Below are 19,594 nucleotides of genomic sequence, written 5' to 3'. Positions count from 1 at the left end.
TTTTGAGGCAGAAACGAGGTTCAAGTCAGGGCGATTAGGGTCACTTCGCTGTGGCACAATTACGTAATATCTCTGTCGGAGAACACCGCCCAAGCGTTACAACGCCTCTCAACAGCACGCGCCGTTCCAACGCTCTCAAGGCTTACTCGATTGTTCGCTTCGAGGCGTTATATTTAACGCTTTTTAACCGTTTCAATGCGTTACAACGGTTTCCAAGCGTTACAAGAATCGACGGAAATTCTCACGTTTGCTTAATTTCCCACACTGTGCCTTTGGGTGTCTGGCACGCACTGGTTGCTGGCGTTCCTTCGTTTTTCTTTTGAATATCATAGACATGTTGTTTTTGAGCGGTCCAACAAGGGTGGCTTCTAAGTCATGTATTGTAGTGGGCTGAATTTATTGTGTCATTTCCTTTCCCACTCTAGTACTCACTCGTCGCACAACTCCGATGACTGTCTGCGCTCATGGAGTTAGTTGTGATGTTGTTACTAGAGAGGGAAGATCCTGCGTACTGGTGTCCTCAAATACCAGTCGGGCGGTGAACGCGTGAAAGTGCTGCAAAGCTTGAAAATGTGAACAAGGGGGAAGAGGACGGATCAGAACATCGTACCTGACAATGAGACCCACAAGCCTAACAAGACAAACTCCTGCTCTGACCGTGAGACCCAGTGGGATTTCGGACGCGTACTGCTCTCGTGAAGCCTTCCATAGTAGGTTCCACAGTTCAAGATGGGACATGATGAAAGAGACAGTCAGTCACAATCCGCACTAAAACATACCCCCGGAACTACTTATGTCGATGGGTATTCCTTCAATAACCTGCTGAAGCTTCCCATGCTTTCGCCGACCGGATGCACCTCGCTCCTTCGATGTTGACGCTCTCGGGCGCTCTGAGGGGTCACCTTATCGTGCCCTCTCAGCGCATGGCTACCCTTGTACGTATGTGACACTCACTCTATTCACCGTCAGCAAGGGCCTGAGCAGAATTCTACGGTATTGTGCCCTGATTGTGGGGCCATCCCCTTTGCGGACACACGTGTGTTGTGTGCGTGTGTGTGCATGTGTTTGAAAACAACGCCCAGAGTGTGGGGCTGAAATATATCATGTCAGACCGGGACTGACCCGCTTCAACTGCCATATTCTCATCGCAACCTCAGGAGTAGGAATGATATCTCAGTCAAAACACATTAATCGACGTCTTGACGACCCCGACTTGAAGAAAGTACACGTACCAAAACACGGATATCTGAGGCAAACTGAGGTCTGGAGGACCCCTGCATTGTAGGAAACAAGCACGATTGCGATATGGTATATGCAATGCTATCCAATCAGACCGAGAGTCCTGAAAGCCGAAAACAACCGAAGAGGTCATGGGTATAAACTCAAGCGCCGCCGGGTCAATAAAGCAGCTCTTCCACCCATTCAGTGGACATCGTAGTCTGCCTGACCACGAATAAGCCAGGATTGTAGAAGAGGCAGGGTTCATTGATATAGCATGAAGGAAACACCGAAATATGTCAAACATCATATCGATTTCTAGGATCGACAGGCAACCATATTTCCGATCCATCCTGTTCCAGTACATTGCCTGGCCCATCAACCTGTGATTGGACACTGATTCATGATAGCTGGTCGATACAGGGACGCATGGGATGAGAGGTAACCAACTATTGGTTGATGATAAGCGTACACTGCCATGCACTGCGATCCGGTCAACTAATGCGAAGAGGACCACAATGACGCAGGAAAAACGTTCTAGAAACTTAAGCAGGTGATCAGCTTCTATTGCTAGGAAACAAGGTTCAAAGGCCCTCAGGTATGGCGATCAATCAAACCGTATGGTTACGCGGATTTGGTTGTGGAAGTCAGGAATCATACTAAATTACCAGCTCTCTGGATCGAACTTCCCCTATCACTCCCAGATCTACATCTAATGCAGATCGAGAATCGTTATGGCGCACGCACGTTCGTGAACACGACAGCGATAAAACTTGCGAAGTTGAACAGCTATTCAGGCGGATATTAACCCCGTGGATCTAGAACCAATATTTTGTTTCTGAAAAGCGTATAGCCCTGATGTCCAATAGTCACTGGGTAACTTGACTAAAAATGTTATGAAGACGAGGTGATGAGTGTCTTCCAAGTAAGGGAATACGAATCCCTGTCGGAAAGCAATCGGGTCGGGAAGCCCGAAGTGTCCATGTGTCAAATCCCAGGACTAAGAGGCCTAAGGAACAATGCACAAAATCAACGCGACACTCTTTATGGAAAATTTCCCCAGAGGTGTTCTACGCAGAACATCACAACATGGGACTAGGCTCTGATGTTGGTAGGTCATGAGGTTTCCAATACGATGTGTGAGAGCCGAACCAAGAATGGAAGCGCTCTGATGAACGGCGCAATCACCAAAGCCCCCTGCAGCTGGATTAGGTCCATCATACGACGAGGACAGCCTTAGCGGTCGACGCGGTTCAAGCCACCGCATTTCGTTGCACCGGGTACCTGCACAACCTCATGTGCTTCAAAGCACCCCTATCGAACCAACTAATCACGTGCGAGAATACGTCAATAATTTGCGTCAAACCTCAGCGTCAAACGGCCGAGAAAGCCACGAGTCGTTGCGCGCGACAATTTCAGAGACCAACAGTGAACCAAGGGAGCGCACGTTCGAAACTAATGCCTCCTCAAGTATCATTGAACCTGACTGGAGAGAGTCAGTTGCCTCGTGCTGAACGCCAGTATGTATTGTTCTGCTAATCACACGTCCCTCGTACAAATCATCACAACTTACGCCTCAAACCTATTCCCAGGTAGGGCAGGTAACGTAAAGCATGCACATTAGCCGTGCGAGTCACAGCTATTTCAGATTAGAGCCACAAATGGAGTGATCGACGAACCGTCATTGGGACTGAAGTCCCATATTCGTACGACTCTAGCACTGCAAGAAGATCGCTTGAGGGCATGAGGCCTCGGGACAGTGATAGCACTGATGGGTCACCAGGCCAATTCCAGCACCAGCATCAGAGAGATCCTCGCACGTTCGAATGACGTGAAAGATGAATCGATCTCCTGGCCAATACATACAGCCATCCGCAGCCCAGCGCTAGCTGTGCTGCATGGATCAAGGGTCGCAATCTAAAGACTGGGTCACGAGTGATTTTAGAAAAAATCCGCCTATTGGGCGGCAGTTGTATTAAGATAAGATAAAGGTCGAGGCCAAAACTCATTCTAGGACTAGATCCCCAAGGCTGAACCCCCAAAAAGACGTTCATGGCGGAGATGAGTGGGCGTCAGATTACAAAGTCACGCATCCTTGATCATTTTCCCACATCAACGTGAACAATCCGAGTAAGCTCCATCTGGTACTTTCGGGTTGGTTGCTCACGCGCGGAGCCACAGCAGCAAACCCCGACTTGTCGGCTGTCGGGCAGGAATTTCCCTCTCTCACAATCGTAGCCGCATGAGGCTATACACTAGCCGAGAGGGTCTGGGTCCCCCATCACACGAAAATGCGGACTTTTGTTTCTCAGCCTAAGCTTCTTGAGGGCGTCTTCGCAGTCTGGAATCTTGTCTAATCGAAGGCAATCTGCTCAACATGAGTCTAACAATGGGAACTACCAAACATTCTCCTTGGACTTTTCCCAACCGAATTCTATGTCGGGTGAACCCATGTACACGATGTAAGACAGAAGATGTCCAAGGCGGGCCCCCACTCACACGCACATGACCATCGAACTGGCCTGGCGATATACCCGATGATGAGAAGAATTGATTGACTGGCGCGAAGCACACACTGCACATGCGTGCTCTGGCCTCACGAATCCCTCGTTTTTCAGCCTAAAACTTGTCATGGCGGGGGCCCGTACCCGGGGGGTTGAGCTTAGCAGGGGCTTATCTTATTCACGCACAGTGCAGGGGAGGGGCGCTGTGGATATGATCATCGATCCCACATCAGATAAGCACCGATACATATTCCAGGGAACCTGGAAACTTCCGCTCTCATATTCGCATCAAAAAGCGAAGACCCAAATCTAAATTTCGCTAAAAAAGACACTTGATTGCCAACTGGCGCAACGCCGCTTGACAATCATCTATTAACTTTATCCTCGATATCGTATCGCGGAAAGTGGGTCCCGCGCGCCCAAGCCTTGACAGAAATACCATCAAACGGAAGCATTCTAGTCCTATCTACCGCCAAAACGACGCATTCTCATATCTATCTCATACACAACTAGTACTGCTATCTCTCTCGATCAAAACAATCACGCGCATCTTATGTGCACGTTCCTCCAGAACTGGAATCTGGATCCGGATTTTCCACACATAGATACGCGCTAGCCCCCACTCTGCCCAAGCCATACCCCCAGGCCCCCAAGCCAAAGGCTCTAGAACCCATCAAAAAAAAAACAAAATAAATCTAAACCCCTGGTTACCTATCACAAACCAAGTCAGATGAGCTTACCGGATCGAGCAACTCCGCCCATGCGCACGGCACATATCAAATCATTCAATTCACACCCACACCATTGTTTATTCCCCTCATCCCAGATCCCAAACCCACCTCGATACCTCCCATACATGTACTTCCTCCGCGTACTCTCTTGGGCCCAATTCATTCCAATGTCTCACTTCCATTCAGTTCCCTGAAATCACTGGCCCTTTGCCTTTGCACGCATGTACGAGGACGCACGGCCCCCTGAGATAGATCTCATACAGCAGGAGGATTAGCCTTCCTTTTCCCTTCCCCTTTCCTTCTCCCCCCTTCTACTTCCTAACGGTCACATCCGTCCATTCCCACAAAACAATTCACCGAACAAAAAACAAAAAGATACCTAACGTGTGCATGCTCACGCGCACGATAGAGGCACAGGCAAAAGGAAGGGTAGATCGGCTAATCGAGCGCCATCGGGAAAATTCCCAATTCACACACAAAGCGTCGGCGTCTCCGCGCATCCGTGTGTATGCACACACACCTAGCATCTTTTCTTTTGTCCCTTTGATAAGTCATGTCACCTGCGCCGATCGTGAGCTGAGCCGGATCCGCGACTCACGCGAGCAGCGAGCAGGCAGTGCGGGATCGATAATTCCCTTATCCCTCATCTAAACGCACCAAATAGGTAAAGTGATAGTCGTCATACTATAGCCCATGCCGTGCCGTGTCCGTCCGTCCGTATGTACCGTAAGAGCCGTCACGGTGACTCACGTCAAGCGCGCCATAATCACGCCATCGGGTGGTCCATTGCGCAATGATGGACACACAACAGGTCGAAACGAGTGCGTATATCCATTTATCGGAGTGGAGTTGGCGAGAAACAACTCTGCGGTTTGTGTCGCATATTCATGCAAACTAATGCAATCGAGCGCCGCACGGGCGCTTGTTCAAATACATCCACACTATGATCGTCATACGTTGGGTGTTTGCATTGTATATATAGAATCAGCATCAAGTCTTGCAAGTATAAGAGCATCGGAATCAAGAACAACTAGTCAGCACTATACAAAAGGAAGGTTGCTGAACGTGGTTTTCTTGTAGATAACACGCACGAATGCCAACACATTGAGAATATACTATGGATGGGTACTTAGGTATGATAGGGTAGAGTAGGGATAGGGATTATAGTACTGTCGCACTGAAATTCTTCTGATAAAAAACACGAATTGTAGAACTTTGCTTTATGTAAAACCAAAAAAAAGGGAGCACATGGAGTAGAGAGGCACACAGTCACGACAACCTCACGTCGGTTTCATGGTCAACGACGTCCTGCTGCGAACGACGAAGAGGAAGAAAAGTATGCCGATCCCGCTACTGACGATTGACTTGAGGTGGATGTTGACGTTGAAGGCGATGACGTGGAAGATGAAGAGGATAACATCTCCCTCGGTACTCCCACTTCATAAGGAGAAGGCTAGATAGGGAATGGGAATAACCGAAGGGGTGATTAGTAAAAATCCACGAGAGGGAGAAACGAGACTGTAAGCAACTCACAAAGAGGTGCTCTTTCCTCTGTAAGAACTCGGGTGAAGTCATCTCCAAAGAGTGCAAGAATCTGAACGTATTCGTTACGCTCGTCCTTGTCTTCGTACTCGGTCCGGAAGGACGAAAATTCAAATCTGAGTCCAAATCCAAATCCAGGCTCGTCGAAGAGTACGTTCTATTCGAGCTGTCCACTATTATCGTCATCGCCACACCGAGGGAAAAAAAGGTAATTCACCAAAGTGCCGAAAAAGGAGAAGAAAAAAAAAAGGTCAGTAAATGGGGCCGACGAAGGGGTGAAGGGTCACTCACGTCCATATCCGTCAATGACTTTATCCATCCTTCGATGTTGGTCGGCCACCTCAAGCCAAATATCCAACGCCATATTCGTCTTGCTCGAACTTGCTTTCCCCCTGGAGCTTGGTCCTCCTGGCTTCCCACCTACATCCAACACCGGTCTTCCCATCACTGTTCCACTCTTATCCATGCTCGAGCGAGGCACAAAAACTTGTGGTTCGCCCGCTTCGGCATCTTCATCATCCGACGCCTCTTCATTGGGCGCAGTACCTCTATTCAAGACGTCGGAACGGGGGAACTGGTTTGCATTTACAGGAGGACGCGCACTACTACGTGGGAGTTGGGTACTAGGAGGTGAACGATGCTGGTTATGATGATTATGGCGTTGGTGCTGGCGTTGGTCATGGATTTGCTGGTGATGATGATAGGAAGAGGAGTAAGAAGGAGAATGGAGATGATATGAAGGCTGATTCATCGATGCGCTTTTGAGGCTAGAAGGCACTTCAGTGTTGGGTATGAGCGGGGACGCGGAAGGGGAAGTGGCGTATGAAAGAATGGTAGAGGTAGAAAGGGATGGCGAAGGAGGGGATGAAGGCACGACTTGCTGCGCTGATGCCGCTGCTGTATGCGAGTGAGTGCGAGAGTATGATGATGATGATTGACGGGGAATGGGTACTGGGATCGAGCGAGAAGTCATGGTCGACATTGCGTTTCCCCGTTTGGTTCTATTTTAGCACTTCCGTAGACGTGGAGGAGATAGGCGAGTGTGTTATAGTCTAGTCTGGCGAGTTAGCTATGCGCGCTCAGGTTTTGATTTTGTTTGTTACACGAAGAAAAGTAAGTCGAGTGGCGGGGAAGTGGGTGTTTTTCCCGTTTTCGTAAAAGACGAGGAGGAAGCGAGTCGTGGTCCGTTGTCGTGGTCGATGGTAATGCGGGGAACGGAGGTAACGTCAGAGTTGGGGGAGAGATGGGAAAAAAATTAAGAGGAGACGCGCGAAAGAGCGCTTTTATGAACGAATCTGGAGGTGAGGCAGGAAAAATAATCGATAATTTCCTTTTTTTTTTTTCTTTTTCTTAAATTTTAGCACAATTCCGCTTCGATAGATAAGGGAAAAAAGGGCACTATTTTAATTGAAGTAGATAGGATGTCCCAGAATTGCAAATTTCAATTCGTGTTAGTGTTTTACAAATCGGGAAGCGGGAAAAGCAAAAATGGAAAAGGGGGGACCTGTGATAACTGAAAACTGAATTCAAATTCTTACACATATTTTTTTTTTTCTTGTTACTCGCCGACGTCATTTTTACTACATTTGGAAGAATTGGAAGAGAAAAAAGGTGGGAAAAGCGAATTAAAAGAAAAGATTGTGTGCAAGGGCCGCGGAGGAGAGTGTGGATGGTAAATCCCCCCCAACCCTCACTCTCATCGTCGTCTGTCTACATCCCGCCTACATCCATCCCGTTCCTCCTACTCCTAATAAGCGTACTCCCCTTTCTCTATATAACGGCATGGTCATCTGGCCGCGGTCATATATCACTCACTACCCAAAGAAATCAAAATATCCGACCCAGATAAACCATTTGGTCAAGTATGAACCTGTGACCGTTGTATATGTCTTACATGCTGCAATCCCATCTTATCGAGCGATCTGCAACCATTATCCACCTTACCACACCCCTTCGACCCTTTGTTTGAGTTACCGATGCTCCGAAATGATCAGTCTGCAGGGCGAATATTGGTCAAGCTGCTACTGGAATTCACCATAACAGTACTACTAGTAGTAATGAACGGGATTAATTTTGTTGCATCCATGGCACCGCAGCTAGCTAGCTGCCTTCGGGTGATGGGAAAAGATCGATGGATGAATGAAATTTCATTAGGGTTCGAAGGCACGAAGAAAGTGGTGTAAGACAAGTTGTTCCAAAGTGCATGACTACAATGTAGGTGTGTTCCAGGCAAGTTGACGGATGGGGAGGCCGATCATCGGGGAAATCGAGCTCGACGTGACGAGATTGGACTAGGTACTTGGTAAGTTGTTATCGTCATGCACGCGGGAGCGGGGGCTGCCGATAGGGGGAGGAACTTGTTGGGACCAGCGGGAACATCGTAGTAGTCCAAGTGCGTACTGTCTCGATCTCGCCAACAGGAGAAACGAACATACACACGTAAACGCACTTAGGAGCTGATACCGTTATCAGTTGGGGTGTCAGATTGCGGGGATTTCCAGATATGAACTAATAGAATTCGGACAACTCCGCGTGGTATCACTCAGCTCCCTCGGTCAACGATGCCACTGCTCTGGAGCCTCCAGTACACTGGAGACGGCCTTATCATGAGATCCCCGGGAAAAGCGAATTACGGCGTCCATCGCAATAGTGCTGTCTGACTGTCCCTTTGGCGACGCCCGCGGGGCTGGCCAGCGCATGATCCAGTCGTCGTGCTCTCTGTCTGCCCACGTTTAGCGCTGACCTTGTTCACCCCAACTGCCAAGTCCGTGCATGATCAGCATATAGTGCAGTAATACCTACGTTAGCGAGGCCAATGTCCAATCAGAACCAATCATGACCACATCATATTACCGTCATTGACGCTTAGCGCACAAGCGTTTTATCTGTATGTATGTGCATCTATCATCGTTGATATCGTTCGACGCCATCTCCTTCTCTTCTCGCCACCGGTTATTTTATACCCGCCTGCACGCATTATCATTCCTGTGCCCAAGTCCCAATGGACGTTCATGCGATATTCGGACCAGTGGCCACGCGAATAAGCGCTCGTCCAGCCCCTTCCGTTATCATCGTCCATTTATAGAACAGGGGCGATAGGCCTATCACGTCCGGATTCCATCTTGGCGCTCCCGCTATTTTGGTTATCGTGTATCATGTTTGAATTGAGAAAGCAGGGCCCGTGCGCTTTTTTACTTACGGAGCGCCACGGCTACTGCGTACCTTGCCTTATCATGATATATCAATATATATCAATATCTCCAAAATAGCCTAGACCTCTCTGTCGTTCCCGCATCATGCCCGCGCGACAAATCACCTACTTGGGTTTGTTACCCAAATCGACATTCATATCACCTCGAGAAGATCCAGAGCCCCAGAAAATTTGACCCAAAAAAGCCATCCACACAGAAATCGGCGCCCCTGCACAGTGGTTTACTACCACATCGTCGCACCCGCGCGGGGACGTCTGCCGCAGTCCACGTATGCACGCATGTGTATGATCTGATCGCCGGCCTCAGGAGATTGGATCCATATCAGTGCCCCCCCCCCCCTTTCAACCCCCAACTAGCATCCAAAACGTATATCACCATCACTGAAAATATTGCATATTGTGCAACCCTTAGGCACACTGTACGTACGATCTCATCAAAAGTGCATATGCCACGGAGGGCTTGCGTGCGCAGCGTAAGAGCAACTGTTCACACGACGCGTCCAGTACAACCCTCCCATGTTGGTATTCTCAGAGCGCTGGCTTCAACATATCTCTTGGTCATGATTGGCCTGCTTCTAGCCCTGAAGAGAAAATCATATACAATTTCAAAATATGTATCATGTACATAATCATATGCATGAGCGAGTATCAGAAACTCGCGTATGATCGGCTTATCTGATGCTATATCTTGGTTATGGTACGGGTACCACTGAATACAACCGTATCGGGCGGGTACCATCTCCCGTGCCATGCAGACAAGCTTCACCGTGTGTACGTGTCCGCCCACGGCATGACAGCGCCGGTCTGCCTCATTTGCCACCATCACCTTATTTCTTTGGTGATACATCATGCCGACCCAACTCCGGCAGCAAAAGATGAAACAGGGAACGGGGGGGGGGGGGGTACTTAGCGTTCGTTGTTGTTGTTATCGTTGTGTTGTGGTATAGGCGGTAGCAATACGGCAGTGAGGGTAAAATTGATTGATGGATGAAACAAGTGTAAACCCGAAAATGGACATGAACACCCCACGGGCAGGATCGATAGGAAGGGTTGATGCTGAGAAATGATTCATCAACATCATGCGTTGCTTTGCCGGCAGTTCCAAAAGCATTTATCTATATAAAGTGGTGAATCCCGAACACGTTGAGGTTGATAGCGGCGGTTCTCATGCTCATGGTGGCATGGCATGGCGGGGGCCGAAATCAAAACTCTTCAAAAGCGAAAGAAGGAAAGAAAGAAAGAAAAAACATCGAATCTCCGCGAAGGAGACCCGAAAGGAAAGAAAAACGACCCGTTGCATGCTGCGCAGCGGGAACGAAATATTCGAATTCTAGAAGGGGTGGGTGGAAAGGAAGGGGTGGGAAGGGAGGGGGAAAGGATACGTGGTGTGGAAGCCCTTTGCATCAGTTCAGGGCCATGCAGGGACGGCACTAGTGATAGAAAAAGGAAGGGATGTTGAAAGTTAGGGGAGTTGTCAATGCAAACACATCGTGTCGCTGGCCTGTAATCACAAGCCAAAAGCTATTTTACCGATAAGGACGGCAGGAATGTCCCAGGGGCACGGTTCAGAGGCGGCAAGCGGTCATCGACGGTATCCTCTCGCATTGGCGAATCGTCAAACGGGGCCGCTATCGCCAATTGTTGCAGCGAAGCGACCGGACGGGCTGTGCTAGCTTAATCGAGTAATGTTTTTGTCGCCCCCGTGGCACTAGCAGCTTTCGATAAGCACCATCGATATGCCGGAGCAGTCACCACGGGAATAAAAGCTTCTCGGGAACGAGAGGGGAGGGGAAATTTTGTTCAGAAAATGAATCCCGAGAACATGTGCGTATGTCGAAGCTCCGATACAGATATCCACGCCACTCCACTGATCGGTATTGCTTTGTGTGAATGCGAAATGAGCGGCATTTTTCTTCACACTGAGGACTGTTGTATGAGCCCGAATGTGTCGCAGTGGGCGCCCGCCCCAGAGAAAAGATTCGGGAGTCGAGGTCAGGTCATGATGCAAGGGTATCAGTGTCAACATCCCTGTCTGCTCGCATGAAAGGTCGGGATCGAATACGCATGAAGAAGCATTGACCAGGGAAACACTTTTCCATATCATGCAGCGCAATCGTGTCATAGTAGCCCGAAAGGCACGCGGACTCCTCACCTACAGAACGTCACCCTCATGATTTGCCAGTGCAGTATTTGTTTTTTTGAAGGACTTCCAATCAACTGATCCATGAGTCTATGCATGCAGGAAATAATTTCACCTTCGGGATTATACGGATGAGCTGTGGGTAGTCCAAATGCCTCAGACCCTTCTAGCAGTAGCAAAAAGCAGAAAAATATCTTGCAGGAAGTATACACCACCCCTCAGACTTGAAAAGGATAGTATTGGTGGGCAATAGAGACTGGAGTTGAGCCATGTAGCCCCACGGAGTACCGCGCGTAGGCACGTATTAAGCCAATGATTAGAAGTCCTGGTAACGGGTCGGGGAAATCGTGCGAAGGGTCAACCATCATGTAATGCAAAGAAAAATTCGAACGTTCCAGTACGGGTGTGGGGCGTGAGGCCGCTTGCCCATCAGTGTATACATAGTTCTTTGCGGAATTCGATGGAGCGTCCCATCCTACATGTGCTCCCTTTTGCAAACACTCACCCATCGAAGCTCGTGAATGAGAATGGGTGTAGTATCGCACACATCATTGCGACTACAACCGGATCCGTGATTGGACGATGGATGAGTATGTCCGTCCGTCCAGGCTTATCCCCAGAGTGTTACTGCGATGGAATCCCATCCTGATCCTACGCTGATGCTATTTGCTGCCGTAGCAATCGTATTAGTGCTGAATATAACTTGCAGTTCAATTCGGTTTTGCACCTTCCATACCGGCCATAGTGCAGTAACATACTAGCCCTCGAAATTAAGATCTTCCATCCATTTAATCATCTTTCTGAGGTTCTTGTAAGCCCCAAAGCACTCGTAGCGATGGGTGGAAAAAAATCGCTCAGTTCCTAAGTATCTAGAGGTAGAAGCGCGTTTGGTCATTATCATACCTCGCAAATCTCTCGCACGATTCTGAATTGAACCTGGACCTTCATTAATGCGTAGGTAAGGCATTCATTATGCAATCCATCGTCAAACTTGGGTATGTTGGTCGTCGATCTTTTAATATCCAGGATCGTGGTTGGAAGATCTGGATCCGGAAAACTCGATTCGTCCTTTCCATGCATTTTCGTTAATTTCAAAGTTAGGACTGTTGAAATCACCTTGGCCCGATAAGTTAATACTTCCACAGTGAATTAAAGAAGTGATAGCGGCGAGATGAACTGTGAGTAATCTGGTTCAGTTGACCGGAAGTTAGCTACTTTGAGATGCCTAGAAGCCAGCACTGCTCTAGCTGCGGCTTCGCTGAGTCCTTTGAATCCAATTGTGTCACAGTCCCACCCGCAACCCAACCCGCTGACATTGGAAAGATGCTGTGGGGCAACTGAAACGTGGGGACATTGTCCGCGATGAGTCGGTGCGGGGTTACGTGAACCACACAACCGGCTGACGCTATCTTGCATGAGCACTTGACAGCTAAGACACATCCATACAAGTGGATTTTTGCAGAGTTTTGATATACTAGAGTGCTTGCGCTTCGCGCTTTGCTTGACTCTGCACATGTTTCCTTTCACCTGTCCCAGCATGAATCTATTTCTATTTTTTTCAGTTCATTTCGCGAATATACTTAGGCTATAAAAATATGTGTTTAATTGGAATGCAGACATCTGACAAACACAATCCAATTTTTCCAGTCATTCGGAGTCTGGAATTATATAAAGGCAAAGCAAAAAAGAAGGTGGTATGGCAACAAATCACAGTGGAACCAGCATATGCCTTCACGGACTACCATGCACAAGGACAGACGATGTCATGGAATACCTGTGGTCAGACATAGGAACATCACCAAGCATGTTGACACCTTTTAATGCATGCATGACATTGTTGCGTGCAAGAGGGAAAAAAACCATATGATTAAGCCAAGACTTTAAGGACAAGAGCCGAGTGGGAGCGGAAATGGTGGAAGGAAAGTAAAGGGAGAGAAGGGACAGGCGTAAAAGTAAGCATGTAGGGAGAAGGAAAAGGGAAGATGATGACAAATTTTCAGCGTCGCCAATTGCGTAATATCGGGAGTGGTTAGTGACTCTGTGTGCAGAGTAACTTACTTGTCACGCCACCATGCGGAGTCAGCCGGAGACACATTTCGCTGCAACACTAAGATGGAAACTGTCCAGTCCTACTCTTCTTCCTCAACAACAAGTGAGGCAGGACTCGGACCTCTGCGCGAGGATCAAATGGAAACGGTTGAGGCAAGACTCAAGGCAGGACTTGGACCTCTGCGCAAGGGTCAAGTGGAAGCGGTGCTTCAGACTGTGATGTCCAGTACCATGAACACGAGTAGGGCTACATGGATTCCCCTCCTAAATCAAGCTGAGGCGGGCGTAACGAGTCTTTGGGATGCACTCTTTCTGAGCGTTATGAGTACTCTTCACGCCGGACTGAATGTGGCCCGTGCAGATGTCGTTCACGTTGCCCAACTACAAGCATTCCTGAGTAATTTCAGCACTGCCGAGCGCAAGGAATGTGTCGATCTAATCGTAAAGACTCTCAAAAACTCTGAGTGGACCCCTTTGATCGAGTATGGTATGTACTACTACCAACCAGCATTGCGGTCACTGCTCAATCGACAGTACAGCAGCATTGAAGCTGCGAGTTACTGAATCTCCGAGATCCAATTATATTATGATCGATAATAAGTACGCATATACAACATCCACTTCAATCTGCCCTTACGTCTCTTCGTTTACAGGTTTGGTGTTGCAAGAGGTAATCCTGAGAATCACCACCTTTTCCAGAGTTCTGATTAGTTGTCAGGCCTTGCTGAGGCCTACCGTACACGGTTCATTGGAGATGCTGCTTACGCATTCATTCAGCATCTCGAGGAGATCGACAAGGAGCCGGGCAACTCCAGGAAACCACGTTATGCCAAAGCCATCTCAATTATTCAAAGCTCTGGGACCGGAAAATCACGAATGCTCACGGAGGTGTGCCTGCGTCCATCTTCCGTGGTCTTGGAAGATAACATGACCATTTTGCCCCAGGTTGGCACACAAATCTTTACCCTCCCCATCTGTCTTCGTGGCGCCTGGGATCCGGGATATCCGTTATCAGATACCCCCGTGTTTGACTACTTCCAATCCCTGAAGATCAAGTGCGGGGATAATGATTGGAGCATTAGCGCACTGGGGGGCATTACTAGTTTCCTCGCAGCCGCACACGAGACAATGCTGACCTCGCTCCAAAACATTCTTACTGAGGAGAAATGCGAGAAAGCAGAAGTCCTCGGACATTGGCACGAGATGATGGAGGGAGGCAGAGCAAGAATTTATCGGAGGAAGTTTTTCGGAGTCGTGATAGAGCGGGCCAATGAGGTAAATTTCTGTTCATTTTCTCTCCGCTGGGATTGATGATTAGTTTAGTTAAAAAATGACTATTCTACGACCCAGAAGAGCCCCAAGCGCGAAGATGAGAATTATGACGCAATCGGGCACGCCAGAGACTTTTATCATCGACATGCAAAAGCAGCCGTTGGCAACCTCGTGGAGTTCATCAAGAGCCTTACCTCTAACCCACTATGCGTGACATATTTCGATGAAGCTCACGAGCTGGGGAAATGTTTCTGGATTATGTTACGTTTATTGCAAAATCAAGATGATTCCATAAAAATGTGGTACATCTTTATGGGAACAAAATCAAGCTTAACAGATTTTGCACCTCCTCAAAACAGTGAGCATATAAACAGTTACCTGGCGAAAGCTCATCGTTTGCAGTGATATCCGCAAGACTCCGAAAGGAAGTGCGTCGACTGGAGCCCCCCTACTTTGCTCTCGATTTTGATCAGTATGCTATCGAGGAGGCCAAAACTTCGAAAATTTCGACTATTGGTCATCTTGGAACATTGCACCATCTCGCCCAATACGGGCGGCCATTGTATGCCCTTTCTTCCTGATCGCAGGGACAACTATCTACTTGCCTCTAACAGGTGGCGTGCGATGTCGCCCGAGGTGGGTGACGGACTGGTGGATCTTGCTGTCTGGAAGCTCATCGCTGGTGAAGAATTTAATGCCGGCAGTCGGGATCATGTGTTTGCTGTGCTTGCACAGCGGATTTGCCTCGATCCTGTTCTGTCAAATGCTGAGGCCATCGAGTTGGCTAATCGGAGTGTCTCCCATCATATGAGACTCCTCGCAGGCATCTCGACTGAGAACGCGATGTTTTTCACCCATTCACCATCGGAACCAATTCTGGCTTTAGGTGCGGCATCGATATTGTATGATCCTGACCCCATGGCCTCTGGGAGGTTGCCTCAAGTCCTGAGGACGTTGAGCCAAGATTTGTGCCATGCTGGTTTAATCGAAAAAGGTCTTATGGGTGAACTTGCTGCCCGTTTCCTCCTTCTCACTGCACGTGACTATGCTGCCCCAAGTCAGGAAGGACACCGTAACCTGCGAGATCTTGTTCCCCTGTTGGGCTTCCTGCAAAGTCTTTTTGGTCCCATTATTTGGGATGCCTTCCAGGAATCTTTCAGTAATGCATTTGTCAACTTCACACATTGGGCTGTCACAAGGGACTTCTTACCTGAGACGCCTCCTCGGTAGATATTTCTTGCATGCTTGTCTATGTGTCTGCTAACCAATGCTCCTCAGGAACTTACTTCCTAACCTCTGGGCTCGGGGCACCATATTGCAATGCTGTTTCAATCAATCATCGATTGATTTCTTATGCCCCATCTATTTTGGCTCTGTCGAGCCTGAAGATGTTTTTGATCCTGACAAGCTGTCGGGACTTGTTGTCCAGGTCAAGTACAAAAAAGGAGATACAAGTGCTGAGAACAACCTGCGACCTGCCGGAATCATCCGTGATCGCAAAGCCCCCTTCCTTATCTTGCCCTGCTGATGGAGCTTGGTACTGAGTCCAAGTACCAGGGAATTGCAATGGTCACATACCAAGCCCCCAAGCATTTCCAGCCCTCGGAATATCAAGAACTGAAGGCAGAATGTGAGTCTGCCTGGGATAATTTGTCCCAACACAAAGAGAAACATCCAAAAGATGAAACAGTTTTGAAGAAGCTGAAGGCACAGGCTCAAGGCAAGCAGCTGGAAATGGACTTATACAACCGCTACCTGATCTCGGCCCGAGGTGCAGGTGAAAACACTTATCCCATACTAAGAACAGCAGGAATCACAAATGAATTCAAGACCTTCCTTGACATTGTTGTACCTCAGGCATCATCCAAGGAGCCTCTCATTGGACACATGCGACCTCTGGATCGCTTTGGGGGGGACTTTTCACAGTCTCACTGGATGTCTGATTATGGGAGGTAGTGAAGGAAGATTTCTTGTTGGGGAGTCAATGTCTGTTAAAAGCATCTTTGATACAGTGATTCATCCTTCAATGGGAATGGTGCAGCTTCTACCAATCTGAGAACTAATGTAGAAAATCCCAAGTTGTAAAGTATGAAGAAAATGGTCACAGCTGGGTCAAGGGCTGGAGCTAGCCAGCATGCAGGTGATGCCTTGATCACAAGATTGTCTGCCAGCCAGGGGGGATCAGGGACTTCATTGTGTGAGGTATGCTGTGACTGTGTCATATCCATACTTGGCCATCGACTTCCACTACCTCTGAACTCTCCGGACTACCTCTGCTCCTTCCTCACTAACCTCGGAGCTCCCGTATTCCGCAACCACCTCCGCTTCTCTTCGATGGTCACCACCCCCTCTTTTCAATATATTACCTACACCTCCCTAAGTACAGAGCCCCAAAGGTTTCCAGACAGCTCTGACGTCCACTAGCACACTCCTGCCTCCGCTGGGCAATTCACTCACTTGCCCTGCAAGCCCACCTTCGGGCCTATCCCTCCTTTCTGTTTCTGGGTTATTGCCTGCCATTCCACTAACCCCATAACCCAACTTGTTGGTAATATTCAATCGGCTAATGTTTAACTCCATTAGCTCCGCTCCGCTCAGCCCTGCCATTTACGGGCCAGCCCTCGTTGTAACTATATATACTCAACTTGTACATAGGTTACACCTCAGTAATAAAATTGACTAGAGTTTACCCCCTTTTAGTTCTGGTTGCCAGTTAGTAAGTTAGGGCACAGACATGTTACTTGGCACAGCGCTCCAGGCATAAGTCGCTGAGGCCGAAGCCCTCCACCATGGAGACCTTCCTTCATCTCGATCTGGTCTCTGACAGACTGGGTGCATGTCAGGGACCGACCCGGAGTTGAGGGTGCCAGGTGTAATTGCCTGGTGCTGAGGGTCCAGTAGGGTGTGGTGTGGGCATGCATAGCAATGGGCCTGGTGCAGACAAGTGCCCCTGGTCACTGTCATATCCATCCCTGGCCATCGACTTCCGGTTCCTCCGATCCCTCCGGTCTAACTCCGCTCCTCCCTCACTAACCTCAGAGCTCCCGTATTCCGCAATCCTCTCGGTACCCCTCGATGGTCACCACCCCCTCATTTCAATTTATTACCTACACCTCCCTAAGTACGGAGCCCCAAAGACTTCCGGACAGCTCCGATGTCCGCTAGCGCACTCCCGCCTCCGCTGGACAATACACTCGCCTGCCCTGCAGAGCCCACCTTCGGGCCTATCCCTCCTTTCCGTTTCTGGGTTATCGCCTGCCTTTCCGCTAACCCTGCGACCCGACTCGTCGGTAATATTCAGTCGGCTAATGTTTAAACCCCGTTAGCTCCGCTCCGTTCGGCTCCGCCAATTGTGGACCCGTCTTCGCTGTAACCATATATATATCCCACTTGTACATAGGTTACACCCCAGTAATAAAATCAACTAGAGTTACCCCCCCTTCGGTTCTGATTGCCAGTCAGTAAGTTAGGGCACAGACGTGTCACTAGGCACAGCGCTCTTGGCAGAAGTCGCTGAGGCCAAAGCCCTCCGTCATGGAGACTCTCCCTCGTCTTGAATCTGGTCTCTGACAGTCACTTAAGCTGAAGTGGGAAGTTGTCAGGGACAGCTCCTAAAGCGGCGAAGTCCTGGCATGGGGGACTTGATGGGATGAGAAGTGGCTATGTGTAGTGGCAGTCCCATTGTGGGGTGAGCATCCCTGACCACTTAGTTTGAAGTGGGAATGTGAGAAGAAGGCTACTTCTTTGGTTCCCACTCCAGCTGTTATTATATATGCAGGGTCACATAGAGCAGGGGGCAGTGGAGCAGGGTCAGGTAGGGCATTGTTGTGGGGACAAGTTGTCAGAGTCCGCATGTCAGTTCATGTGTAAAGATCTCCCTGGGAAACTAGTCAATATCAAAGCTAGGGAGCTAGCCTAGCTGGCATAAGAGCCTTATATACATGAGTTCTGCTAACTCATGAGAGCGTGGCTACACTGGGAATACATGGTAGCCGATAGAAGTATGACATCGGATAGGAGGATGGATGATGCGGACGGGTGGGCGATAGTGGGTAAGGGGTGACGTGATAGTGATAATAGCGCAATGAATAGTACCTGCGTTCTAACTATGTAAATATCTCACGCAATCTTGGCTAATGGTTACGTCATTGATATCGCTTAGAGTAAAGGGGGGCCAGATACCTGGCTGTCCCCTGACACAAGTCTGTGCACTGCAAAAAGTCGGATTCTGCGGAATTTGCCCACCAACACACACCATATACCCTCTGACACTTCCATTGCTCATTCCCACACTATCCAACACTCCATACACCCATTCCCTATTTTTCTATATTTTCCCCATCATTCCCGACAGTCCCAAGCCAAATTCCCACACCCAATCATGCTGCCAATTCCCTCTCCATAACCACACATTAAACCCAGCTGTTTTTCTACCCATTGGTGATGCTCTACCTTCCTCCTTCACCCATGGAGCATTTCCCAGAATGGCAACCCCATACTCGGATGGTTCAGCATGGTGTAGAGCCTCATGTGGTCCTGACAGCACCTGTCAATAGCCATATCTCGGGAACTACTGCACCAATTGGGACAAATAAGGGTTCATTGGAAAGCTGGAGACGAGGAGGTTGCTGACGGGAGGATAGGCGGGCGCTGTGGCGAAGTGTTGCGGAGTTAATCTTTACAATTCCCATTTTGGATCCATTGTCATATATTCCCCATTCATTCATATTTCTTTTATTGTTTCTCTGTTCCTAATTGGAAATTCCTTATTTACGGTTGCCTATCAGCCTGTTAACATTCCCCCATTCCATTCATTCCATTTCCAATCCATATAAAATAGAAAATACCTTGTACATAACAAGTTAGTACTGAATAGACCCATCAAGAGTGAAAAGTAGTTACATCCAAGTGGCAAAGATGCCATCCA

General features: G+C 48.7%; 2 protein-coding genes across 2 annotated transcripts; one reads left to right on the top strand and one right to left on the bottom strand.

The window, feature by feature from the left end:
* Positions 1 to 5,398: 5,398 nt before the first annotated feature.
* On the bottom strand, positions 5,399 to 7,140 carry EI90DRAFT_3078544 (uncharacterized protein). The gene is made up of 3 exons (XM_039061779.1): positions 6,287 to 7,140; positions 5,987 to 6,168; positions 5,399 to 5,906 (listed from the first exon to the last, which is right to left on the bottom strand). Exons 1-3 carry the CDS (start codon positions 6,975 to 6,977, stop codon positions 5,751 to 5,753), a joined length of 1,029 nt encoding a protein of 342 aa, XP_038910747.1. The 5' UTR covers positions 6,978 to 7,140; the 3' UTR covers positions 5,399 to 5,750.
* Positions 7,141 to 13,458: 6,318 nt separating this feature from the next.
* EI90DRAFT_3078526 (uncharacterized protein) lies at positions 13,459 to 16,645 on the top strand (the record flags this gene model as incomplete). Its single annotated transcript, XM_039061778.1, has 10 exons — positions 13,459 to 13,882; positions 13,935 to 13,995; positions 14,049 to 14,065; positions 14,114 to 14,283; positions 14,341 to 14,670; positions 14,719 to 15,025; positions 15,070 to 15,229; positions 15,282 to 15,893; positions 15,946 to 16,101; positions 16,170 to 16,645. The coding sequence occupies 10 exons, from the start codon at positions 13,459 to 13,461 to the stop codon at positions 16,621 to 16,623; spliced, it is 2,691 nt and encodes an 896-aa protein (XP_038910746.1). The 3' UTR covers positions 16,624 to 16,645.
* Positions 16,646 to 19,594: the final 2,949 nt, after the last annotated feature.

The sequence above is a fragment of the Cantharellus anzutake genome, assembly GCF_015039405.1.
Source record: "Cantharellus anzutake strain C23 chromosome Unknown EI90scaffold_75, whole genome shotgun sequence".
Classification (NCBI taxonomy): Eukaryota; Fungi; Basidiomycota; class Agaricomycetes; order Cantharellales; family Hydnaceae; genus Cantharellus; species Cantharellus anzutake.
Note: the sequence above shows the minus strand (reverse complement) of the source record. Positions and strands in the feature narration are given on the sequence as shown.